General features: G+C 44.9%; 1 protein-coding gene and 1 long non-coding RNA gene across 2 annotated transcripts in view; one reads left to right on the forward strand and one right to left on the reverse strand.

The window, feature by feature from the left end:
- The window catches only part of DSTYK (dual serine/threonine and tyrosine protein kinase), a 47,361-nt gene extending 29,018 nt beyond the window's left edge, over positions 1 to 18,343 (reverse strand). The window contains exons 1-2 of the mRNA XM_026480524.4: positions 18,024 to 18,343; positions 764 to 1,152 (exon numbers count right to left, since the gene is read on the reverse strand). Coding sequence (XP_026336309.1) covers positions 764 to 1,152; positions 18,024 to 18,288 — 654 coding nt within the window. The 5' untranslated portion in view covers positions 18,289 to 18,343. The remainder of the gene's footprint in view (positions 1 to 763; positions 1,153 to 18,023) is intronic.
- Positions 7,221 to 15,671, forward strand: LOC123000171 (uncharacterized). Its single transcript, XR_006407973.3, has 3 exons — positions 7,221 to 12,047; positions 13,510 to 13,606; positions 15,459 to 15,671. It is a non-coding gene; the product is annotated as an uncharacterized LOC123000171 (long non-coding RNA).
- Positions 18,344 to 27,528: the final 9,185 nt, after the last annotated feature.

The following is a 27,528-nucleotide window of genomic DNA, read 5'->3' on the forward strand; positions in this document are numbered from 1 at the left end:
TTTGCTGATCCCCACTCGGTCTAATCACATAGCCCGGCCCCAGCTATAGTGCAGGACAGGAAGCCTAGCACAAGAGTGGAGTCCTTCCTAAGTGGAGATAGGAATACCAGATAGTCCATATCTCTTGGAAGCCATAAGAGCTGTGCTCTCTCTTGGGAGTTTACTTCCAAGAGAAGAGCCAAGAAGATATCCTTCAAGATGACAGGATCTCCATATCTCCTTACACTAAGCCAGACCTGCCCTCAGGTTCTCTAGTTCCTTAGAAAGTAGGAGACACGATCTGTCCCACTTGGTAAATAATGGCTAGGTCTAACGAAAAACTCACAAAATTCTTTCCTCCGTCTCAACTCGAGTAAGGGCACTCATAATCCAATATTTTATCATTCCTTTTAGAAAGGGATGGCTGGAGACAATTCTAGCAACGCCTTCTTGCTGAGAAATGAAAAAGGATTTCTGGTCCCAATCATAATTACTCTGTAAAAGCCTGTCGAGATGCAAGCAGCACATTCCTTCTATTGTAGAAAGGGAGATAACGGGGCAAGGAGATAAGCGAATTGCTCCGGGTCCTGCTGTGGTAGCAGACGCCAGGATGGGTGCTGGCGCTGCTAGGGCCTTGTCTGTTTTTCAACTTCCTAGGTTATGCGCTCTATCAGCGGATGCTCAGAGCCCAGATGATGTGCTGCCAAATGGCTGTGAGAAAGCTCAAATACAGGAACAGCTGCTATACATGTGTGCAACTGTTGTATAAGTATGAGGCCGGTACCTGTAAGAGAGCGTGGTGCATCGTCACCTCCAGTTCGGCTAAAACAGGGGCGGCGTCCTCGCCGTCCTCTTGGACCTCCAGGTCCTCCTCAGGGATGGTCTCCCAGTTGCCCTGGTGAGCAACCAGCGTGTGCACGAGTTCATACTGGCCGGGGAGCGCCAGGCTGACCCGAGTCTGAGTCCCATAGGTGAAGCGGAGGCGCCGAAGCTTACAGTTCTCCTCGCCGCCCAGCCTGGCGGTGGGAAGCACCTGCACCCCCAGCAGCAGGTTCAACAGCTGGCACTTGACATTACAATCCTGGCCGAGGATCAGGATGCAGGGAAGGCAGTCCACAATCTGCTGGAGGTACTTCTCTTCCTTAGGTGGGAAGGCAATGCAGCTCAGCTGGCCTGGTTGGGGAAGGGGAGGGTGGAGAAGCAGAAGGGAGTAGAGAGAGACAGTGAGGAGGGGTAGACACAGACTCCCGCAGAGACCCAGTCAAGATGGCAGGGTCCTAGGGAAGCAATTTCTAGGAAGCCCTTGGTTGGACGAGACACCAGGAAAACATCCCAGCCGGAAAAGGCTCCTCAAATATCGAAAGGAGTCCCCTCCCTGGCGCGTCCCCAGAGCAGATGTCTCCATCTAGAAAGGGGCAGTGACCTGATCCCTCCCCGCTCCTTGTTCACGCGGTGCAGGGCCAGGCCAAGGAGTACACAAGGACTCGATCACAATCTCGAGAACCCTACACTGGCAGATCCAGAGAGGACTACATGAACTAGGACGGGAATCCAAGGAGAAACTGTACCTGAAGATGTCAAAACAAACACCTTGGTGACAGAAGACCTAGTACTTGAACACAGAAGGCCCTCTGAAACATCTCTGCTATCTGCAGTTTTAGTTTATTACTTTCCTGATTTGGGACGTCTTCTATAACTAAATGTGTGAGCTAATCTTTTCTGTGTGTGTGAGAGAGCTAATCTTTACATATGCATACATCAAAATAAAATGTCATTCAAGTTTGCCTTAGTTCTAGAATCTTTTCCAGTTCGTCTCTCTGAGAGCTGCTGACAGCACCCCAGCTGCCACATCTATTCTCCTGTAACTTTGGGTGCTCGGTGAAGATCAGTAACTCCTGATCAAGTCACATTCCTCCGGTTTACGGAGGACAAGGCGTTGAGTAAGACAAAGGGAAGAACTACGTTAGGAGAAAATCCGGGTAAATCTAGGAGGAGCGTGATCTATCTCGGAAACATCCACTCAGGACAACCATGCTCATGTAAATAGCGAGCTTCCACACACCATCCAGTAGCATTCAAGAGAGAACAAAAAGCTTCCTGAAGGAGGAGAAACCTCTGTCTGGGAAAAAGAACCACAAATCCATTGACCTGAACCTCCCAGATTCTGAACGCTATCATTCCCAACTTGCTCGGTCCCTATGACTCAGGCAACCCCTGCGTTTGTTCAGAAAGACACAGACACGGGGTTCTTAGGCAGGAAGAAGGCTGATCTCTGGGCCAAATACCTCTTTACTGAAATTTTGCACGGCACCAACTGAAAACTACTCACTCTAGTCACTTCACCACGAGCTGTTAAGCTATTCGTAAGCTGTTCACTTCATGCGTGTACGGGAGGTCTGACTTAAGAGGCTCTTCTGCTTCAGCCTGTCTCTATCCTGCTACAAACCCTCAAACCCCCTTCCCTTCCACAAATGGCGCCACCAAAAGGTTTCAAGAAGGCTTTGCCTTCACCCAAACCCCTCCGTGCGTTTCATTAAGCCCTTCCTTTCATGTCTGTCTGTGAGCCCATCACCTGGCCTGTGTGTCTACATCGGGACACCGAGGCAAGGAAACCGACTCTCCCGGGAAAGAGATGGGTTCCTCTGAAAAAGCAAGGAGTGGTAGCAGAGTGCCTAACTGTGTGCAAGGCATTACCAAGCCCAAGCATCACACGCCATACCACTGGTCTAATCTCTGACCTGCAATCTAAAAGCAAGGGGACAGGGGCGCCTGGCTGGCTCAGTCGGTACAGCAGGCAACGCCTGATCTCAGGGTTGTGAGTTCAAACCCCACATTGAGTGTAGAGATTACTTCAAAATAAAATCCTGAAAATAATAAATAAAAGCAAGGGGACGTAGCCAATTGCTTGTATGTCCACTGAGCAAGGAGCAAAGGGCTAGTCCTGAGTCCCTTCCTATCTCATTCACAGCTCAACAACACTTATCACAGTCTATTCTGGTTATCTGTTTATAATGATAAAAGGCAAGAAGGACAATCAGATTTCTCTCTGTATACTCAACACCTAACACGGTGACTGACACTTAGCAAGCACTCAAGTCATGCACTTGTTTGCTCTGTGTAAGAATCCATTTACTTGCAGAATTATCTACACAAAGCTGCTAGTAGTTCCACTAAGTACTCAGGAAAGTCTAGGGGCAACCACCATTCCTAAAAACCTTCATCCCAACAGAACAGGACCTCCCCCTTCACCTTGCAGAATTTAACTACAGTGGTGTCAGCCTGAGCTGTGAGAAGGGATAGATTCACCAGCTAGACTCACTCTCGGCCATACTTCCTATCCCCTCCTCCTTTCCCAGTGCTGCTCAGAGGCTCAGAGAGGCGTCCAGGTGTAAGCCCATACTGGCGATCTTCATAACTCCTACAACAAAAGTTGACACATAATAAAAAAAAGAAACCTAAATGAGCGTGGAAAGTGGGTAACAGAGAACTAAAACCAACTCATTTTTCAGGACCAGAGGGCGAGATCACAAAACCTCTGAGACAAAGTGTCAACTATAGGAAAGCCAGTAAAACATGCTGCATCAGTCAAAACCACAGCAGACACACCCCATTAATCATCTGACCCAAATGATCACCCTCCCCTCCATCTCTGTAGTGACAAAAACAGCCACTACAAATAAACCAGCGAGGCTCAAACCACCATAGACCCGTGCAATGAGAGGGGTCTGGTGCTGAGCCCAGTTCTAATTTTTGTTTCCATGCACTCTCCCGCTGGGGTTCTCCAGGCAGCTAGTGGACTGAAGAAAATCTTCAATATGGGGATCTCCATCTGCTTTTCCAATACGTCACCATTCAAGCCCTTCACTTCCGCCACTAATCTTTACCTTTTCCACTGATCCCCGACATAGGTCCACCAGATTTGAACAAGGACACGGACAGGACAGAAACCAAGTCAACGCTAGATGGGTCCCCTCCCCGCCTCTCCCAGGCAAAGGGTCCAGGCAGGGAAGAGTTGTAGCAAGCAAGAGGACAAGCAGAGGGAGGAAGGCAGAGATAGTGAACCCCAGGCTCCACTGCTCACTAGCTCTGTGACTTTGGCAATTCATTTGAGTTTTCTCAGCCTTGGATTTCTCATCTGTGAACTCAGGAAGGTGCATGACATCATCATTAACATCTTTCCACTTCTAAAATTCCAGGATGCCATCAGGTTTTAACTGGTGCAAGACATACCACTGAGGGGGATGGGTGGTTAGGCTGGTTGTTTTTATCTTAAATTATCTGTGAATTTAATCATGCAAGCTCTCCCTGGACTACTGTAACAGCAGATCAAAAAGTTGACTGAACTAGCCAGGGGGTCCGAGGACCTGCAGAAAGGGCAGTTTCAGCCGCTCTCTAAAGAAGAGCTTCCAAACTGTGGCCTGACAGTAGGAGGGACGAAGAAAACCGGCTTCAAATCTGGACCAGCTGCCTCACTGACAGTTTAAGGACTTCCGAGTTAATCGGGTTTTCTTTTGTAATTAATATAACAGCGTCTGCATCTGGGGCTGCCAGAAGGGACCAGCAGGGCCTCTCAGCTGGAGCACACGAACCCTGCCAACACTAGCTTCAGGAAAATGCAACTCGAATTGTCTTAAGTGCAAGCCAAGGCTCTTATTTTATTCTTTTCTTGGTGCTCCTTAAATACAGATCATCTTGATTAGGCTTACTTCTAAACAAAGGTTTCCAGAAAAAGCATTTACGGTAGCAACCCATTTTGTTTATTTGTTTTCCATCACAAAGGGGAGCAAAATATACCACCCCAAAATATGCCTCTTTGGCATGCTATTTTGAGCTGGTTATTTTTAAATAAACAACAGACACAGGTGAAGCTCTGAAAACTGAGCACAAGTTATGCTTGTAACATTTACACTTCCAGCAGTACAAGGGAAATCTCCATTTGCAAGGGCGTCTCCCTCTCTGTACCAGGAAGAGAAAGATGAGTCTAAATCTCTAGAAACCCTTATCTTAATGCATAACGTTTACCCTTGTTCACAGTGCTCCTCCTGGTAACCTCCCATAACTGACTCCCTAACCCCCAAACATCTCTTTATTTGCCTCATCTCATTTAATGCTCACAATTCTACCAGACAAGGACTATTATTATCCCCATTTACAGATAAGGAGCCAGCAGCCTGAAAAGTAAAACAGAGCCCATGTTTCTCCATTTATCTAAGCAGATTAAAGATGGAGCACAGGACAGTGCAGGAGCTGGACCCAGGTCTCAGGGGGCCAGGTCAATACCCGGTGGTAAACAGGGCCCGTGAAGAGCCGCAGAATATGGCATCCCAAAGGATATTTTGAGCTGAAGGGACTTGACACACAGCACTATTAAGAAGGGCGTTCTGACCTCCCCTTTTCTTCCTGAAAGCTGGAGATAAAACCCCTATCTGGATGATGAACTCCCTATACCAGAAGTAAAGCCACATTCTTATCACCACAAACCTGGAGTCGAGGCCAAGAAAAATCAGTACAAATATGCCTTGTTACACTAACCCTTATCTTCCTAGTTACTTTTCCACCACTAACTGCCCTAGCCCAAGCCCCTGTGTCTTGTCACATTTTCATAACTTACTTCTCTTTGTCCAATTCAGTATATAAATGTCTAGTTCTGCTTCTTTGGGCCTTCATCTTTTGTGGGGACTCCGTGTACATGTAAAGCATAATACAATGTGTATGCTTTTATCTTGTGTATCTGCCTACATCCGTTTAATTCCCAGGCCCGGCTGGACACTCCAGAAGGACAGAGGAGACATTTTTCCTCCCCTGCACCTACTACCACATTTTTCCCAATTGGAGCCAAACACAATTTGGTGATTGCGGGACCCCAATTTATTTATTTATTTTTTTAAGATTTATTTATTTGAGAGAGAGAGAGAGAGCAGAGGGAGGGGAAGAGAAAGAATCCTCAGGTGGGCTCCGCGCCCCAGAAACCCAATTTAAAGCAGACTGACAGAGTCTCTATGAAAACTCTGCTAAAAACTCTCTCAAAATCATGAGGAATAAATAAAGCCTGGGGGGGAAAAAACACAGTAGCACCAATAGCTGGTACACATTTTTAAAGAAAGTTGTTATTCTGCCTAAGATCTCTAGAGACCCCTTCTAAAAGAAAAGGTGGGGGGGGGCTGGGTGGCTCGATCGGTTGAGCATCCAACTCTTGATTTTGGCTCAGGTCATGATCTCAGGGTCGTGGGATCAAGACCCACGTTGGGCACCATGCTCAGCACAGCGTCTGCTTGAGATTCTCTCTCTCCCTCTCCCTCTGCCACTCCCCCCACGCCCACGTGCACGCTCTAAAATAATAATAAATCTTTAAAAAGATAAAACAAAAATAAATTATCAGAGAAATGTTTCATGCTCCTCTTATAAGTTTGTATTATCCTTTGCATTTGAGGTTAAGACTATTATAAAAAGGAAGAATTGGAGGGAAGAAATGCTAATGACCTTTTTATGTCTCTAGTGACCCATTAGGATATTTTATTTAAATTGTTTCTGGAATAATGGCAATGGATCTATGTCAATGCACACTCCTTGCCTGTTTTCCATGCCCATCACTAATACACACTGGAGAGGTGAGTGAAGGCCAGGGTAAGGTGCAGTACACGGCCAAGGTAGGGAAGGCACTATATGGAGTAGGTGAATGGAGGTGAACAGGATTCTACCACGGCCTTCTTGTACTATTACAACACACACGGTTGGCGGGGCTTCGGAGTCAATTCAGGTCCCAACAGTTACTACTGCAAGCCTTGTTCCCGGCACCCGAGGCCGTCCCTCCAGTGGGTCCAGTTTGTTTACCTCGCTTTTAACAGTGAACTTGTGGCCCTCTCTAAAAGTGAGTGACATGGCACAGGATTTTATGGGAGGATTTAATAATTCGCTCAAGTAATCAGTGACACAAATACGCATTTCCATAAATAAGCAGTGAGACATTTTTATTTCTTACGAACAACATGTGCCAAGAGTAGAGAAAAGGACAAACTTCTAAGTTGAGAAATGAATGCCAGACGGTTTTTTTACTACCGTAGAAAATTTTTGTACTGAGCTACAAAAATCCCAGGAGCTGAAAGAATTCTGCCACGAAACATTTATTTACCATTCCCAAACAAACTCTGACCGCCAGCTCAATTTAAAGGATTCTGAATTACAGGGGACACATTAGGAGCCCAGGAGAACTTAAGGAAAACAGACGCCCAGGTAGTCTGCCTTTCAGAATCCTCAAGACCAAGGAGTATGAGTACATTGTGGTGGAACGGAATGGTTTTGGAGATTAGAGACTGAAACGTTCTCAAGTAGCCAAAGCTCTTGCTGAAAGCTGAAAAGTCAAACTGGCAGAAATGTCAGGAAGTTATCCTACCTGGAGGCCATGTTAAGGTCTCTACGAGTTTTTAAGAAGTAGATTGTACTGGCACCTGGAAGAGGGAGATGGCCAGACCCCCGCCCACCACCCCGAAGCTTATGCACCTTGGGAGCCCTGAAATGAAGAGCCCACACTCAGCGGCCTGCTGACAAGTTCCCTTCTGGACAAAACTGCTGCTGAGGCTGGTCCACTGCAGAGGGAACAGAAAGGCAGCAGACAGCTGTAGCCTACTGGATGTAGAGACGGAAGCAGTTCTGCCAAGGAAGCCAACCCCAAGCTTCACAGAGGGCTTAGCTTCCTTGGGAGGTAGCCTCTTACACTGCGTAACCATTAAGAATGACTCCATGATGCGAATGGGTCAAAAGGACACAGGAACCAGCTCAAAGGGCAGGGGGCTCACTGACCAAATCAGGGGCAATCGGGCATAAAAATGTTCTTAAGTGATAGTAATGGATTATAATTCATTGAAAAAATCCATTGAAAATTTTGAATAAACTGCTAAGTAGAAAAGGAAAACTTGGGGCACCTGGGTGGTGCAGTTGTTAAGCGTCTGCCTTCGGCTCAGGGCGTGATCCCGGCGCTCTGGGATCGAGCCCCACATCAGGCTCCTCTGCTGGGAGCCTGCTTCTTCCTCTCCCACTCCCCCTGCCTGTGTTCCCTCTCTCACTGGCTGTCTCTCTCTCTGTCTGTAAAATAAAGAAATAAAATCTTTAAAAAAAAAAAAAAAGAAAGAAAGAAAAGAAAAGGAAAACTCTTCCTTACCATGGAATACCAGCTAAGAAATACAGAAGGGTATGGAAACCCCACCGAGCCAGGTGGGAGTTGTCAATGGGTGCTGAGGTCTAGTGGAGGAACGAGGTGTTTTCAGGAACGGGATTCTCAGTGAAATCTTAGATCACCTCCCACAAAAGACTAATCAACTGCAAAGGGAAAAAATGGTGACTTTAAGGTGGAGAGACTTAGAGGAGGACAGCAATACGACCAGTGGTCAGGCTTAACATCTCCAGGGATGGGGTGGTTGGCATCAGGTACCTTGATGTGATGCCCATGCCTTCGTTTCTGCACCTAGTCTTGCTAAAAGCTCAGGACCGAGCCTATCATGAGGAAACAACAGAAAGATCCAGGCCGAGGGTCATCCGACAGAATATAAAGTCTATCCTTTAAACCTGTCCAAGATCTAAATACCAAGGAAAGGCCAAGGGCCTGTTCCGCACTCAGGGAGTCTGAAGACACAGACAGCTAATGCCACACGTGTTGCTGGACAGGATCAGAAAGAAAAAGAGCCATTCTTGGGACAGTTGGCAAAACATGAGTGGGGTCCGTGCACTGGATGGTGGTACCACGTCACTGTTCGTGCCCTGACTTGGGGAGTTGTGTGCTGGTATGTAGAAGCACGTTCTTGCTGGGGAGAACGGCACACTGGAGTGTTTAGAGGAGAGAAGACTACTTATCAACAGTTCGCTTTCAAAAGGTTCAGAGAAACGCTAGATGTAACAGAGGAAGAGAGAGATTTGGAGAACACCAGCGAACACCAGCAAGTGCAAAAGCAATAAAATGTTAACAACTAGGGAATCTGTGTGAGGTGGGTAGAGAAGCTCTTTGTACTGTTCTGGCAACATTTATATAAATTTGAAACGATTTCAAAGTTGATTTTTTTTTTTTTAATGAGCCAGAAGGATACTTAGCAAAGTATATCCAGTTCTGGATCTCACAGGAAAGGAGATGGAGAGAGAATTTTACTTGACAAAAAACCTAGCAGGTTAAAAACACACCAGATACAGTCATAACAGAACTGCAACAGTAACAGTGTCCTCACTGTCCCTACTTCGGCCCTGCACATCACCTCCATCTTCCTGTGAGAGTGGCCTGTGGGCGGTTCAGAGTCTGGGGAGTTCAAGGCCCTCATCTAAGGAAGCAGTTCAGGGTCAGATTTAGAACCAAGAACCTCAAGGTGAAGCAGTACACACAAACACTGCTAAAAGTTCCCTATAACCACCCAGAGCATTGCACAAGAAGCCACCAGGAGCCGCACGACCTTGCGCTGCTTGCAGAAGTCCCTTCTGATCACTCAGCAGCCAGGAACACCTCTCCACCTCTTCTTACCATGTCACTTCTTGTGTCCCCTAGTTACAAAGCGCCCTTCCAAGCTGGGGCCGCACATTTCTCTCCATTTCTCTCCATGGAGTAAGAGGTTGCGGACCAGGCCAATCACTCAGGAGAAACTGAAACAGGCTCCCCCAGTGGGGTCTCGTATGCCCAAAGAGTAAGGACGACTTCTCTCCTACTGGCTATTTTCCCCCTGTATTCTCCCTTGCACCTACATATCTCCATAATATTAAAAGTTAAGGCTAGGGGCCTCTGGGTGACTCAGCTGGTTGAGCGTCTGGCTCTTGGTTTCAGCTCAGGTCATGATCTCAGTGGTGTGGGATCAAGCCCCCCATAGGGCTTCACGCTCAGCGGGGAGTCAGCTTGAACTTCTCTCTCTTCCTCTCCCTCTGCCCCTCCCCCTGGCTCTCTCTCTCTCAAATAAATAAATCTTTTTTAAAAAATTGGGGGGGGTAATCTGGGTGGCTCAATCGGTTAAACCTTAAACTCGGTTTCTGCTCAGAACATGACCTCAGGGTCCTGAGATTGAGCCCCACACTGGACTCCGCACTCAGCAGGGAGCCTGCTTAGGATTCTCTCTCTCTCTCTCTCTCTCAAATAAATAAATAAATAAATAAATCTTTACAAAGTTAAGGCTATAGTATGTTGTACACAACATTCCTAAAAAATATACTCCATATGGGCTCAGACACTGTCCCTCTAATTTAAATAAAGAGTGAGCTTTTATTCAAATTAGTCTTGAATCTCGCTGCATTTATGACAGGGCCTTAGTCTTTGCTCTGGAAAGTTTGGCTTGATTAAAAAAAAAAAAAAATCTTGGGAAACGTAATTCTCTCCCCATTACATCGACTGGAAAGAGTAAAAACACTAGGCTATAAAATATGTCCAGCGTAAATACGGCACTAAATAAGACCTCTTAATCTGAGGAAGCTAAAGTTGGACTTGTGGTTTTTTTAATATCTCAATAAAGACAAGGGATAAAAGCATTTTTTTAAAAAAGTGTGAGTTGTGTGTGTGTGTGTGTTTTGTTTTGTTTTGTTTTGAATCAAAGGCTTTTATGAGTACATAACCTATCATCATTCTTCGGGATAGTTTTGAGGCATTATTCATTAGACAAGTGAAAAACAAAACAATCCTCAAGTCCTACTTCCCATCTTTCTGCCCAGAGAACACCACCCCAGGGAACGGAAGCACATTACAAAGTCCAACTCCAAAGAGAGTTGTGGTCAAAAGGTTCCCACAGCCGCATGGCACAAGGCTGGGGAATACGTCCAAACCATCCACGCTGCCCGCTAAAAAAGACAGAAAAAGGCACTGCACGTGACGGGCACTTCAACTAGGGGCCCACAGGCCATACAAGGAAGGAGTCCCCATGCTCTGACCAACTTTCCTTCGGAGAGTTTTGGTTTGGTCTTTGGAGGAGTATCCTCTCTAAGAGGACTTTTCTCAGAGAGGCTGGCGGATAGCTCTGAGCAGGGGCACGTATCTCCACCATGGCTCCACCATGGCTCTACCATCTGTTTGACGCTAAGGTGTCCAGGAGCCTCATTTGACAAAGAACTGAATCCATTTTCAAGCATGGGGTGGCCTAGACTTAGACTGGAAATCCTACAGGGGACTCCAGGCAGACCTTTGAGAGTCAAGAAAGAAAAACTTTATCTTCAACATGGACTCACTGTCTATACCCTTGTTATGAATAACACCACCACGCTCCCTGCACTGTGTAAGAAGCAGAACCCTTCATCCCTAGAGGTGAACTATTTTCCTACAAGAAGTAAGGAGCAAACTCACCTTAGGTCTTAACACTGTTAGGGAGAAAACCACAGGCACCCACACATCTCATATTCTTCATGCTGGCTTCCCTCTGAGTAAGCTCTGAGAAAAGATATGAAGATGAAAGCCGCTCGAACAATCATCTTTGTGAATGCATTCTGCTTCTGAGCCATACAAACAAGACGATCACAATTACTCCATCAAAGACAGATTGGGGCTAATGTTCCTAGACTCTGTCAGAAAGTTGGTAAAACATCTCAATTCCTCTTTCTGTCAACGTCATTTAATCTCACAACTTTCCGTATGCCTTAACCGAGATGCCCTCAAAGACAGCTAATGGCTAAGTAGGTAACCAATTTGTAGAAAATTCCTCTAGAGGGAACATGACGAAACACTAATCCTTTTTTCCATAACATCAACTTGGAAAAATATCAGCTAGCGGGACAGTGGTTCACCACTGTGTATCTTTGGCCCACTACTGAATCAGGCATTAATGAAGATTTGTTGAGTGAATGAATACTAAGGACTTACTTCCCTTTTCAGGGTGATGCTCTGGCATAGTGGGATTCCATGCAACTCATCCTTTGGAGCATGAAAATCATTTGGGAATCAGCACAAAATGCAACCCAGCCCAATCAGTCATCTGTCAAATGCATCATTGTTCTTTTTTAGGGGTCCAGCTCGTAAAATGTGGGTAAATCTACAAAAATCCCTATCTTTTATGGGGAGGAAATGTCCTTCTGAAGTGGAAAAAACATCATTCCAATATCTACCAGCCGTGGAAATAATTTAACAGGTATGTACTTGTCTACTATGTATAAAGCACTATGGCAGGCATTGCAGGGGGTACTAAGATGAATAAAACACAGTCTTTATCCTTAGGAGTTCACAATCTAGTAAGCGGGATAAAACAAATATATCCATAGCAATCATGCAAACAAACAAAACAACATATATACAAAAGCATGTTCTGTATGTCCAGAACCTACAGGAATTGAGCAAAAGGTACAAGGTGAAATTTGTATTTCTCTTTACTTTGACAACGTATTTCTTGAGGTTTTTTCAAAAGGCTGTTTTTGAGAAGTAAATTTAATGCAGGAAGTGAGATGGAGAACAGAAGCATACAGAAATAGAAGGAGGTGCTGGGAAAGCGGACAGAGCAAAACAAAATTTAAAAACCAGGATGGATTTTTGTTCAAATCCATGCTTTCCTTAAAAACCACTTCCAAGGCTGAAGAACTAAACGTACTGAAATCCGTGATGCCATTTCAGGCTAAACTACACACATGGCAAATCTTAAAGGTAATTTCGTATTTTCTTTTAAAGGCAGGCAGAACTATCCAAGCCTTTTCACAGTGGGCTGCCCTGCGCCACTGCCCTGCGCCATGGGAACAGATTATCCCAGGAAGGGAAGATTAGCGAGAGCCTGTAGAGGTAAAGGTGCAAAGAGCCATTGTGTTTGGGGGGGGCTTCCTCCCAGGCCCCTCCCAGGGAACAGGAGGTAGCAAAATCAGCAAAGAGGGGCGGGGTGCCCTAGATGACAGGGGCTAGAAACTGGAATATAAGGCACGAGTAGGTAGTGTCACGTTACACTCAATTCGATCAGATAAAGTCTCTCACTGAAGTCAATGATGGCTCCATAGCTGGGCTATGACTCATTTGTAACAAAATCTCTCCATTGCCCGGGTGCATTTTATATTCTCATGGCCAGGTCAGAAAAGAACAAGGAGGGAGTCACAGAAGCAGAACTGGACTGGGGAGTTTAGAGACGCGGGGCTGAATCTGGCTCCAGCTCAAAATTGTTCTGTCCCACATTCCATCTTTCTGCTCCTCTTATTCTTTCCCCAACCCACCATGCTCCAACCTCCTAATCCAGCGCTCACCAACTGCGTGCATACACACACTCAAACAGCCGCATCTACTTAGCACTAACTCCATGCCTGTGCTAAGTGCTTTAAAGCAGATCATTTCTAAATGTCACAACAACTTCGGGAGACAGACATTAGCACTCCCATTTTATGTATGTATGTATTTAGATACAATTCACCCTTTTAAAGTGTAGAATTCAGTCTTTTTTAGCATATTCACAAAGCTGTGCACCCATCACCACCATCTAGCTCCAGAACATATTCATTCTCCAAAAAGAAATCCCACACCCATTTGCAGTCACTCCGCATTTTCCTCTCTTCTCGTTTGCTGGCAATCACTAACATACCTTCTATCTTTATGAATTTGCCTATTCTGGGCATTTCACACAGACGGAATCATACAACATGGAGCATCTCATACCACTACCATTTCACGTAGGAAGAAGCCAAGACTCAACGAGGTGGAGCAACTTGCCCAAGTCACACAGTGAGTAAGAAGCTGAACTCCAGCAGGAAACCCAGGTCTGATTCCAATGCTTGTGCTTGCTTTTCAACCGCTACCATTGCTTCCATACAGGAAGAAAATGGAGAGAAAGCGCAAGTTTTCGATATGCTTGGGGTAATAAAAGTCATACGAAAGAACCACAATGACAGCACCGTCCCTGCCAAGGTTATACCAAAGAGCCGAAACAGATCGGGGCGAACTACTAGAAAGCACACCCGTCCCAGTCTCTGGCTGTTTCACCCCACAACCCGACTTCCCACCATGCAGCCCCGGGGAAGAAAGCAGCCCCATGAAACCAGGCTGTAAACAATCTCCTCTCGCCCCAATTTTCTGTCTCTTCCCCCGATGTCACTCTGCCACTTACTTACCTATACCAACTTCCGTCTAAGGAGTCCAAGAAAAAGGTCTATTTCAAATAAATGCACTAGTGCTTTTCCTCTTCTTTTAAATTCTGGCAACCAGTTTATACTAGGTGCAAAAAAAAGAAGGCGAAGAATGTTGGAGAAACTAAGCTGTTTGCTAACCAAAGGCAAAAAGCTATAAAAACCTAAGAATTATAACTCCCATAAAATGCCTATAATCTAGCCATACCTTAGCTCTCTAGCATTTTTCTGCTTTAGGTGCTGCCTAAGTATATGGTGGAAGTCAGATTGTCCCTTTCTAGAGGACCGACATCAGGTCTTCCTAGTCCTTTTCATCCCTCCTCCTATAGAAACAATTAACAGGTGCACCATAATGATGATAATTATCATTCTTTTTTCTTTCTTAGGAGAAAAGTATAGAAGGGAAAGACTGATTCCCACTAGCCTAAGGCCAAGGCCAATGTCTTTATTTGACTCTTTGTCCCCTATACCAGATACTTAAATGTTTACTGAATAACTACAGAAAAATATGACCTACCTATAATACCTACACCGCGCGGTAACAGGCACTATTCTAGACACACGCATTACCAGGTATTAACTCCCAGCAACCCTAGGGGCAAGCACTACTGTTAGAATCACCGGTTCCAGACAAGGAAACTGGCACAGCACAGCTGTGATGTGCCCAAGGTCATCCAGTTACTAAGGAGTGGAAACAGGACTAAAGGAATGCAGCACAGACGAGAGCATTCCAACTAGACACAGTCAGTCATTCCAATGTCTTCATATGTTTATGATACGTTACAACAGCTAAGAACTCCTTGGATCCCAAAACAAGAAAAATACTTTTCCCTCTGCTACTTCGTAACACTCCATTCTGCCTTTTTTCAAAGAAGTTCTCAAAGTCTTTATCTCATTACTTCTGAAGCCTATGACAGAGGAAAATTAACAGATAAAGGGGTTCTCATTGCCTGGAGGTAGGTGAAAAGAAGGCCATGATTTGGGCAGCAGAAGAGAAATGGAATTAAAGAAATTTCACTTGTGGGACGCCTGGGTGGCTTAAGTGTCTGCCTTTGGCTCAGGTCATGATCCCAGGGTCCTTGGATTGAGCCCGGCATCGGGCTCCCCGCCGAGAGCCTGTTTCTCCCTCTCCCTCTGCCTGCTGCTCCCCCTACTTGTGCTTGCTCTCTCTGTCAAATAAATAAATAAAATCTTTTAAAAAAAAAAAAGAAAGAAAGAAAGAAAGAAAGAAAGAAAGAAAGAAAGAAAGAAAAGAAAAAGAAATTTCACTTGTAATTCAGTTTGCTTTGTACAGGCTAGGCTACTCTTAGAGTTCGATTCCACCTACTTTTTAGCTCCTAAAACACCATGTACATTATATACTCTCTAAACTGCCTCCAATGAATACAAACTGTCAAAATTAAGAAGAAAGCATAATTTTGGGGTCCTTCCCATCTCCTTTGTGGTTACAGGTGAAATAATAAAAGTCTGGAGTTAATCGATGATCTTCGGTTGCTCAAATACTACACCACATCCAACCCAGAAGCACGCTTCCACTCTGAAATGACGATTAAAACCTTCTAGAGGTTTGTCAGGTTAGGAACTGACTGTTCCTTTCACTCATACGTGGAACTGAAGAAACAAAAGAAATGAGCGAAGAAAAAAAAGAGACAAACAGAACTGGTGGTGGCCAGAGGGGAGGTGGGTGGGGGGCTGGGTGAAAGAGATGAAGGGAGGGGTGCTTGCGTGGCTCAGTTAGGCATCTGCCTTAGGCTTGGGTCATGGTCTCAGGGCCCTGGGATTGAGCCCCAGATGGGGCTCCCTGCTCAGAGGGAAGTCTGCTTCTCCCTCTTCCTCTGCCTGCCACTCCTCCTGCTTGTGCTATCTCTCTCTGTCGAATAAATAAAATCTTTAAAAAAAAAAAAAAAGAAATAGATAAAGGGAATAAAATTTTTTTTGAGTATTCCTTCTCTTAATATTCTGAGCTCCTATTCAAAACCCAATATTCACAAAAGAAAGGTGAGACAGTCTCTGAGTGAACTTGACCTTGCACAGATGGCCTGTAAAAGGAGAAAACAAGAGCTAGTTGTCTTTTAAGGAGTGGTTTCTACTTTCTAACACAGTTACCTAAACAGCTGGAAAAATGGCATTCCCAAAATATACATAGTAAGTGCCACCTCACTAATTTTCCCTGATATCAGCTCATTTTCACCTCCAAAGACAAAACTCTCCACACTGAAAGGAATGGAAGCATTTCATGGAACAAAATCAAACTGTTCCCAGTCCAGTCATCTGCACCCTACCCTGGTTTTTAGTTCAGATGGACAGACTCCAGAGGGTGAAGAGAACTAGTTAAATACAATACGCAAAGATCAGTTCATGATGCAGTCAACCAGAAAAGCCAATGAGGCAAAATACAAAGGGTACATCTGTCTTTCTTAACTTGGCTTTTAAAGAATAAAAACAAGAGCGCGTCAAGGTGCCTTGAAAACCTCTATCTCTCTGATTTTTTTTTCAGTAGTGATTCTAAAATAAATCGTTGCTATAAAAGTAACAGCAATAGAGGACTTTTTAGGTAAGCCGCGAGAAAAACTTGTGCGCACGGAAGCCGCTGAATAGCACTGCTAAGGGAGAGGGTGGGAAGTACACATTCTGAGGATCATCTCTGAAAACATTAGCCTTTCTTGCCAGTTCCATGACAGCCTCGAAAGATCCATTTTCTGAACAGCAAATCTCTGGGCATTTGATGTCAAAACCACAACTCCAGAAAAGTTATCATGCCTTTCCTCCCATGTTTGTTACATCCAGGCCAACTAAATGGAATAGTATCACTTAAGATCATATCAGAACTTTACTATCTTACTTTGATCACCATCTCTGGAGTCTCAGACAAATTTAGGATTTCAAGCATGCAACTCTGGAAATACAGGACCCAACACGCAAACTCTGAAGAATTCAACAATTCATTCCGTGCTGGGCCTCCTGTTCAAAGGTGCTATCAGCATCTAAATTTGTGCTTCCCAAAGTGTGTTTGTAGACCACTTGCAACAGAATCCCCAGCCGCATTTCATGTTTAGATTCTCAGGATCCACCCATGAGACCTACTCTATCTGTGGGGTAGAGCATGAGACGTTTTTAATGCTAATTTGGTTTTCGTGCACACTTACGTTGGAGCGTGCACACTTACGTTGGAGAGTCACTAATTTTAACCCACTGACTTATTTGCTATGTTGGTCCCAGGGTACTTGTCCACATGGGATGCCTGCCAGTCCCTTCTCCCTTCCAATCTATTTCCTAATTAGACGCAGTACTTAACAAACTCTCTGGTTCCCCACCAATAGCAGTTGAAGAGGAAGCGAGAAATTAGGAAAGATCAAAGCCCCTGCACGATTTTAAGCGCTTTAGGGGCTCTAGCACATCCCTAGGAGAATCAAGGCTAGAAGTCTCAGCACCAAAAACAAATAAAAAAAAACCCATCCCTTCCCTCTATGACTTCTTCACCATAAGCACGAGCAACCTCTCAGGCAACTCCCTGGCACCTATCAGACAGATATTTGCTTCAGCGACCCCAGCCCCATTTAGTACATTCCTACTTCTTCAGAGTTGCTTCACAATTGGTGCAAAAGCATTGCACATAATCACACGCGCGCACAACACACAATCCACCCCAGTTCCCTAGCCTCCTCGGGCTCCCGGGGCACCCTGCCTGCTGCTCTTCCTCCGTCCGTCCACTCCTCCATCCCTAAGCGGGTCTCCGATCACAGCGACCCTCCCCGCTCCCCGGGGGACCCCGGCCCGTGCGCACGGCCCGCCAGCCCGCTGCCCCGGAACCCGCTCCGGGAGCCCCTAGCCCACCCCCGCCCGGAGGGATGCCCGCCCACGGCCTCACAGATCCTGGCGGCCCAGGCCCGGCGGCCCAGCCACGCCGCTCTTCTCCCACTTGCCGCCCCTTCCCGGCTTGTTTTGCAGGGACGGGGTGCGGTCCGCCCTCCAGCTGGCCCCTCCAGCCCTATCTCCGCCGCCGCTGCAGTCCTTACCCGCCTGCAGCCCGGGCTCGGCGACGTCGCCGGCAGGGCCGCGCTCGGCCCCGCCGCCGCCCGTGGGAGAGGAGGGACAACTGTGGCTGTGGGAGCATTTGATGTCGCGGAAGAACTTCTGGGTCTCGCGCAGGTTCTGCCTCAGCCGACCCAGGTAGCGGCGGTAGCGGCCGAAGCCCCGGCACAGCTCGCGGATCATTCCGCCGCCGCCCGGGCCGGGACCCGAGACAGGCTCGCTCCCCCACGGCACCCCGTCGCCCTCCATCTCCTCAGCCAGCTCTGTCTGGGCGGCTCGGTCCCCGGCCCGCTGGCCCCGCTTCCCTCCTCCCCGCCCCCCTCCCCACCCCAGTGCTTCGCGGAGGATGAATCCGCCTCTCGACGCCCCCGCCTGTAGTCGGCCGGGCTTCCAACCTCCGTCACCGCCGTTGAAAACAAACCAACCCGCAGTGCGCCGCCAACGGAACCTTTGTCTCCGCTCTCCGGGAGAGTGAGGGAAGGCTCACTGGAGCGCGCCGTCCCTCTGCGAGGTCTCCTGGGACTTGTAGTCTGGGCCCGCCGGGCTCCGAAACCTGGAAACGGTGGATGGGGCTGATTCCCCGTTGAACCTGACCGGTTCTTCTGCTCACACGCTCTCCTCGCTCTCCTCGTGTTCCCGCGCCCTGCATGGGAACGAAAAAGAGGAGGCTGCAGAATCCAGCGTCAGCAGAAGTGGGGTGTCTTACTGAAATCAGAGCAAAAATTTCAGTAGCAAAGAGAAGGAAGGAAACAAGACTGAGGCCAGTAATATCTCCATGGCTACTCTAAATGGTTCTCACTTTCCGGATACAGTATAGATACTGGGCAATCTGCTGAAAACACCCTAGAAGTGGGGAAATCGCTCTTGTTTGTATTACGTCCTCTTCTGACTTTCCTTCTCCAGGTGTGGAAAAGGGGAATGTGAAAGGGTCGTTCAAGAACTTTAAGCTGAAGTTCATTGGTTTCTGGAAGTCAAGAGACTGGGCTGGGTAAGGGGAAGTTGAGGTTTGCAGCTTTCCAAACCAGTTCTGATTATCTTAACTTGGCTTCGGCTAATATAGACTTTTATTGACAGAGTGCCACGGAGCTCTGGACACAATTACGTTGGAGACAAAACAACCACCTCTTTTTCGCCTGCTGCTTTCTCTTCTCTTCTTCAGGCACAGTGCCTTCCTGTCTTTCTTGCTGTGGAAAAAACCCGTCTTTCATCCAGGCCAGACCTCTGCTCCGACAGAATGGATGGTGTAGTTGAACTGAATTTAAGAAAAGACTTGAGTTTGAGCCTGAATTCCTCCAATGTCTTGTCTTGGACCTATGAAGTAAGGGTTTGGACTAGTTGATCTTCAAGCCCTTTTGGCTCTAAAATTTTGTGAGTCTTGCTTCAAAATGTTTGCTTCTGTCTCCCAACCTCTCATCCCTTGAGTGCAAGTGTTTTGGCAAAGTGATGTCATGATAATTGGGTTAATTCAATATAAAGTGTGAGGGCTTTACATTTCCAGGGGCTTTTAGGATTTTATAAAAAAGGGGTCACTGACTCACATGAATCTCTGCTTGGTTAAGTGCGTGTGAAAGACTGTAGGTCGGGGGGAGCCTCAAACTCTTTCCTCATGTACTCCCTCCCTTTTACTTGCTCACATATTCAACACCGGCCATTCCTCATTTTGCAAGACCCCCATGCAACCCCTAAAAGGCTCAGTAAAACACAAATGAAAATACAAAATGGAAAGTTTAATACAAGACGGTTGATACTATTTGAAAGAAGCAGCAGCAGGAGTGCCTGGATGGTGTAGTTGGTCGAGCGTCCAACTCTGGCTCAGGTCATGAGCTCAGGGTCCTGGGATCGAGCCCCACATCAGGCTCCACACTCCCGAAATCTGCTTGAGACTCTCTCTCTCCCTGTCCCTCTGCCCCTCCTGCACTCTCTCTCTAAAATAAATAAATTTTTAAAAAAGAAAAGAAGCAGCAGCAGCATAGCAAATCACTGTGTGACAGTTTTACCACACATAATCATTTCTAACACAGGAGATCAGATGAGAAAGTACTTGGGCTGGAGTTGTCCAGAAAAGTATTTGGGAATTAATATTCATCTTGAAGAAGTAACATCTGGAAAGGTGGACGTTATTAGGGAGAGCAGTATGTCAAATAAAGGCCATGGAGCTCATTCTTTTATTTATTTACTTTTTTTTTTTTTTTTTATGTGGGGACTGAACTCAGGACCCTGAGATGGAGACCTGAGCTGAGACCAAGAGCCAGACACTCAACTGACTGAGCCACCCATGTGCCTCTGGTCATTATTTAAAAAACTATTCACTAGTACTTTATTTTTAAAATCAGTCATATAAGACTGTAGTATAAAATGCACATGCTACAAAGGTTATACAAGGGAAAATTAAGTCTTTCTTCCACTTCCTGTCCCCTAGTTACCTAGTTCCCCTCCCAGTAACCCTGTCGCAGATATAGGTATGTATCTTTAAACCCAGATGATAGCATACCATACTTACTCTGTTCTGCCCTTACAGACTCTTCCACACCAGAACGTAAGGACCTGCCTCATTCTTTTTAGCTGTGTAATAGGCTACCATGTGGATTGGTATGTCTTATTTAACAAGTCCCCTACTGACTGGGGCGCCTGGGTGGCTCAGTTGGTGAAGCCTCTGCCTTCTGCTCAGGACCCTGGGATGGAGCCCCACCCCCATCAGGCTCCCAGTGGGGAGGCTGCTTCTCCCTCTTCCTGCGCCCCTCCCCTTGCTTGTGCTGTCTCTCTCCCCCTCTCTGTCAAATAAATAAATAAAATGTTAAAAAAATAAAGTCCCCTACTGATGGGCCTGTAGGTTTTTTTGCAGTCTTTTGCTATTACAAACAATGCTACCATAACGAACCTTCTACGTACACAATTTAAAAAGTTGAACATGTGTATGTCTCATCTCTATTTTTGCTTTGCTGAGGAAAGCGATCATTTGTTTCCTGCTGCTTAAAATCTTAAATATGCGACTGTCAGTGAACTCTTCCTAAATCACAGTCAGCTACACATAAAAATACATATTTTATTCAAGTATCTAAGGACAAATGGAGGAGAAAAAAGACTTGGTATCAAGAGAGAACTTAAGTTAGAAGAGGAAAATGTTCCTCAAAAGTGATGAGAGTTTAGCAGTTCACGAGGATGAATACACAGATCTACTTTTGTTCCCTCCCACACCCCCACGAAAATGACAGTAATGAAATTTTTTAAGCGTGAACCCACAATAATGAGAGGAGCCAGTAGGAAAAACAAAAACAAAAACAAAAAAGGGAGAGGCGGGACAAGTGTTAGCTAAGTTAACCTGGAGAACCCTGACCCCTAAATCCAAAGGACAAAAGCCGAGACCCAGCCTGATTCGTCCCTGCCAAATCCCTCAGGTCTCCAGACTTGGTGGCAGTAGCTACGCCCCCACCCGCTGCCGACCAGGGAGGCATAGGACAGCGCGGGCTGCCACCTACAGGTTGTACCCTGGGCAGGGATTACAATAAGAATTTCGAGAGCTGTGTAAGATCTCCAGGTTACCTCCCCCTTCTTCAGTGGCTGCACCCCTTCCCCTAAAAGAAGACTGAAGTATTTATTCTCCAGGGCGGGCCGAGTAGGAGTCTCTGTATAAACAGGGGTGAGTGGATTTATGGATATTGGATGCTAAGACTCCCAGCCCTCTTCCTCCATTCAATTCCTAGATCTCTGGCTACCAGACGTTTACCTTCCAGGGAGGAAATGTGACGTGTCTTCTTCAAGGACTCTGACCAGCCCGAGAAGAAAAGCCCGAAGATACTGACATCAGAACAGAGATTTTTTTTTAATGGAGATGTGATTGACATTGATGTTGATATTAGTTTCAGGTGTACAACGTAACGATTCAATATCTGTATATTTTCACCCATAAGTCTAGTTAACATCCATTACTATACATAAAGAATTTTTTCTTGTGATGAGAACTTTTAAGACTTACTTTCTTAGCAACTTTCAAATATGCGACATAGTATTATTAACTCCAGTCACCATGCCGTAGGTAACATCCCTGTGACTTATTTCATACCTGGAAGTTTGTGCCTTGAGACTCCCTTCAACTATTTTGCCCCTCCCCTTGCTGCCTCTGGCAACCACCAACCCAGAACGCAGATTTTTTTCTGACTTGTTCACTGCTCTCTCCCCAGCACCTAGAACAGTGCCTGTCACTTAGCAGGTGTTCCTTAGATATTTGTCGAATGAATGAGTTCACTGTAGATATTTTTAAATATTCAGGAAAGCACAAAGGAGAACATAAAAACTACTCATATTTTTACTATCCAGTAAGAACAAGTTCCTCTTGGAACTATGACAAGTTCCTCTTGGTTAGATTATTTGATTTCTAGAGAGATTCCAATGTCTTTTTTTTTTAGTTTATTTATTTTTATACTTTTTATATTTTTAATTTTTCTTTTTTTTTAATTGTATTTTTTCATTTGAGAGAGAGAGAGAGACAGAACACACAAGCAGGGGGAGAAGCAGAGGGAGAGGGAGAAGCAGACTCTCTGCTGAGCCAGCAGGGAGTCCAATCTGGGGCTCTATCCCAGGACCTGGAGATCGTGACCTAAGCTGAAGGCAGACGCTCAACCATCTGAACCACCTAGGCGCCCCCATTTTTAATTTTTCTTAAGTAGGCTCCATGCCCAATGCAGGGCTTGAAATCATGACCCTGAGATCAAGAGATCAGCTCTACCAGATGAGCCAGCCAGGTGCCCCAAGATTCTGGAGCCTCAATCCTCATGTTCCCATAGGTGGAAATCAGGTGCTTTTTGTGTAATGTTCATTTCTGCACTTTGAATTAGGAACAAGCTTACTAAGAGAAAGAATAACAGTTCTCTATTATGCAACATAAAAATCACAATCACAAATCCAAGAATTTAGGGGGTTCCTGGCTTGCTTACTTAGTAGAGTATGCGACTCTTGATCTTGGGGTTGTGAGTTCGAGCCCCATGATGGGTGTACAGATTACTTAAAAATAAAATCTTCTTTTAAAAAAATCCAAGAATTTAAAAACCTACAAATTAAAGGGGAAAAAATAACAACAGACAACATGTCAAGTTCTCCATAGGTATTTCTTTACTACTGTTCAATTACTGTCATCTTCTGAAGTTACTAACAGGCAAGTGATAGTCAGCTCCAAAGAGAAAGAAACTGATGGAAGAAAAGACAAGAAAATATAATTCATTGGCTTAATTTGATCTATGATTTGGGAAAAGGTCACCATTATCAAGTTTAGCAGCAGGACAGAACTTCTTCCAGCTCAAAACTGATTTCCAAGGGAACATGCTCGAGAATCTCAGTTCTTGACAATCTGGCTTCTCTGTTTATTTTGTGTATTGTTGGCAGTGCTGCAAAGCAGTGTTTCTCAAAGTTTAATGGACGCAAGAATCATGTGGGCATATTGTCAAAACACATTTGTGATTCAATAGGTGTGGGGAATGGCTTGGGGCTCTACATTTATAACAAGTTTCCAGGTGATCTCAATGCTGCTGGTCTGGGGACCATACTTTTTGAGGAGCAAGGGTGTACAGAGACAGAATAGGAGTGAGCAAAGCATCATGGTTAAGGACATAGGTCTTGGAGTCAAAGAGAACCGCATTCGTTTTTTTAAATATTTTATTTATTTTTTGAAGATTTTTATTTATTTATTTGACAGAGAGAGAGAGCACAAGCAGGGGAGTGGCAGGCAGAGGGAGAGGGAGAGGGAGAACCAGGCTCCCCGCTAAGCAGGGAGCCTGATGTGGGGCTCAATCCCAGTACCCTGGGATCATGACCTGAGCCGAAGGCAGACGCTTAACCGGCTGAGCCACCAGGCGCCCCTAAGATTTTATTTTTAAGTAATCTCTACACCCAATGTGGGGCTTGAACTCACAGCCCCTGAGATCAAGAGTTGCATGCTCTACCGACTGAGCCAGCCACGTAGGTGCCCCAGAGACCTGCATTCAAATCCTAGCTCTACCCTTTCCCGTTCGTATGCCTTGGAGACAATTAACTTATTTTCTATAAATCTTAGTTCCTTATCTGAAAAACTGTGAGCATCGAAAGAGCAATGAGCAATGCCAGGGGCACCTGGATGACTCAGTCGGTAGAGCATTCAACTCTTGCTTTTAGGGTTGTATGTTCGAGCCCCACATGGGGTGTAGAGATTACTTAAAATCTTAAAAAAAAAAAAAAAAGAGCGATGCCAATTGTAAATCTCAAAGTATGTTGAGAAAAAAATTTAAAGCAATGTCTAACACATGACAGGAGCTCAATAAATGGCAACTGCTTTTATCAATTATGTTACCATTATTACAAACCTGAATTCTAGACCTGACTCACTATTATATAAACTTGGGCAAGAGGTTGGCCCTTCTGAGTCTTGGTTTTCTCATCCATCAAATGGAATAATAATAGTGCCCAACTCAAGAGGTTATTGTGAAGATTAGAATGGGGGAAAAAGTATAAAAAATACCCAGCACAGAGCCTACTGTATAGGGGAGGCACTCAGTAGAAGGACCCTGAAGTTACGATTGCTATAAGCCTTAGTTCTGTCCCTGGCTCCGTGACTTCAGGTAAAAGAGAGAACCCTAAGATTGTGTTTAACATCACTGTGTTGGTGGGAGGAGGGAATGAGCCATGTTTTAGAAATGAACTCCTGTAAAAATTTAAGGAAAAACATGAGAGTCAGAATCTGTCCTGAGTTCCAGCCCTAGACGTGCTAATATGTTACTTTGTGATCTTAAGCAAATGACTTAACTGCTTGGAGCCTCAGTTACTTCATCTGTATAGTGGGGCTAATAATACTTACCTTGTGAGGTTGTATGAGGATTAAGGTCATGAGGATTAAATGAAATAACATGTAAAGCATTTAGTGCTTTGCCTGGCATATAAAAGTGCTTGATAAATGTTTTCTTTCCTATGTATAGTAATTTCGTTCAAGATTATTATTTTTCCAAGGAGGATAGTACTTCAAAAAGTATTTTGGTTTTGCTTGTGAGATTCTCTCCATGAAGATTAACTTGAAGATTAAAGGTCTATAAAACTGAACTTCTAAATGCATTCTATTTAATTATACATCAAATATCATTCCAATGCTGAATATTTCATCAGTGGTGTCCCTGGCTGTTGGAAGGCAGAGCATGGGGAGGAAAAGTAATAAATTTAAAAGAATTTGGTATAACCCTAAATAGAGATCATCTTTGTTTTACTGCCAAGTAGAACAAAGTTTCCAGAAATTTTGGGGGGGAACTAAAGTAACCGACCCAAAGCTTTCCAGAAGAAGCCCCAGACACTGTTGCCACAATTCTTTTCTCATTAGTAAGAGAAGATTGCTACTGCTTTTTCAAGTCTAAATGGTTTTCATCCTTTCTGCACTATGTTGCCTGACACTTCAGTAGAACCCATTCTAGATTAATTTCCTTGCTTGCCCAGAATAAAACCTTGCAACAGGTTATATTCTTATCTCTCTGCTGATCTTGGATGAAGATACATAGATGAAAATCTACCAAAAGTACCATTTTCTATGTTAACATTATCCTGGTAGAGGTTTTCTAGAAGATTCCGAAGCCTGTGTTCTAAGCATATTCCACCTGGCTTAGTCTGTATCTATATGTGCCAAACACAATGCCTGATACAAAGAGGGTGCTCAATATACATTAGCCAAAAGAAAATATTTCTTTCATACCGTCCTCCTGCTACTTCCTTGCTCATGAATCTAGCTCTGCAGGGAAGTGGTTTAATGGAGGCAGGGGGTAGAATTTTGAAGCAAAGGTGGATGGAAGGCATCCTGGTCATGAGAAGATTCCCCACCCCCAAATTGTAGAGAGAGAGACCTCTATCTAACAAGCATCACATAAACTAAGTGCTTTGAAAACAGGCCCTGGAACCTGGCTGAGCCACCCTTCTATATGTCAGCGTGTGGGGTTCCTTTCATTTTCCTAGAGCTGATTCCAGATGCACGGATTTAGGACCCTTCCCCAATAGGTCTTAAATGATCCATTTAGGCAAGTTTTCTGATGACATGTGCAGACATTTCCTACATAGGGAGTATGCAATTTTTAAAGGGTGTGGAGGAAGAAAGGAGGAAAATAATAAAACATTTAATGCGTCATAAAAATAAGTACTTTCTGAGGCGCCTGGGTGGCTCAGTTGGTTAAGCATCTGCCTTCAGCTCAGGTCATGATCCCAGCATCCGGGGATCGAGCCCCGCATTGGGCTCCCTGCTCAGCAGAGAGTCTGCTTCTCCCTCTCCCTCTGCCTCTCCCCCTGCTTGTGCTCAAGTGTTCTCTCTCACTCTCTCTCAAATAAATAAATAAAATCTTAAAATAATAAAAATAAAAATAAAATACTAAAAAAATAAGTACTTTCCAAATAAAATTTTCAATGGTCCCATATCCTAGCATAAAACTTGCAATTATTGCTTAGTACTTCCTTCCCATCTTTATCCATGGTTTGTATCAACTTTAGTTCTTACAATGACCCTGGAAAGATGGATATTTTATCTTTGTTTTATAAATGTGGAAATTAAGACTCAGGTTAAGTGATTTGTCCGTATAGTTAAAAACATATGTTTGTCTGACTTCTTATTCTATCTAGCTCAAGACAATTTCCCATTCTAATGCTTTCATATTATGTTACTTAAAGAAGGCTTTCTGTGTTTCTATATACTTATCATACGGATCTCTCAACAGCAGCTAACATTCCTTTGCATTCTTACACCATTGTTACTCACCCACTTCCTATTCTTGGGCATGTAGGTCATTTCAGGTTTTCCACTGCTGTAAACAATGCTGCTTTATATATTTTTCTGTTGTGTTGTTGCTTTGTTTTCTTCTTTTGAATTCTTTCCCAGGAAGGTATTAAGGGGTAAAAGGGTATAGACATTTATATATTTTTAGCTATTTATGTTACTGAATTGTACTAAGTCATTGCATCTTGAAAGAGAATATTATCTTCTTTCACCAGTACCCTGTGAGAGGCATAAGGCAAGACTGGGTGGACTCACCAATGAAAACAGCCCTTTGTCCCTCTAGCTGCTTGGGGATGCCCCGGGGCCATATGAGACTCTCTGAAAATGATTTATGACATAATCCAGAATAAGATCTCACATGGGATAGTGTGATTCCCCCCTTCCCGGGAAAGGCTTCCTTAATTAAATTGTCTTTTTCTTTCTGTAGTCACAAGATCGGCAGGTTTTTCCAGCAACTGACTCTTGTTTCTTGATTCAGACCATAGCTCTCCATTCCCGTGTTGGGAAAAGGTGTAGAGGCTGTGAGAAAGCCTACACTTCAATCTTGGTTTGCCATTCCAAACTAGGTGCCAAAGGGTCAGGATATATTACACCAAGGACAGGAAGTCCCTACAGAGCCGAAAAGGGTTTTAGAAACAGTCGAGAGGAAGTAAAAATGAGGAAAAGTCCTACCAGAATAAGAAAGCCCTGTTTCAACGGGTGGAAGGTAATTTTGAGAGATATACTAA

Source organism: Ursus arctos, unplaced genomic scaffold (assembly GCF_023065955.2).
Source record: "Ursus arctos isolate Adak ecotype North America unplaced genomic scaffold, UrsArc2.0 scaffold_2, whole genome shotgun sequence".
Classification (NCBI taxonomy): domain Eukaryota; kingdom Metazoa; phylum Chordata; class Mammalia; order Carnivora; family Ursidae; genus Ursus; species Ursus arctos.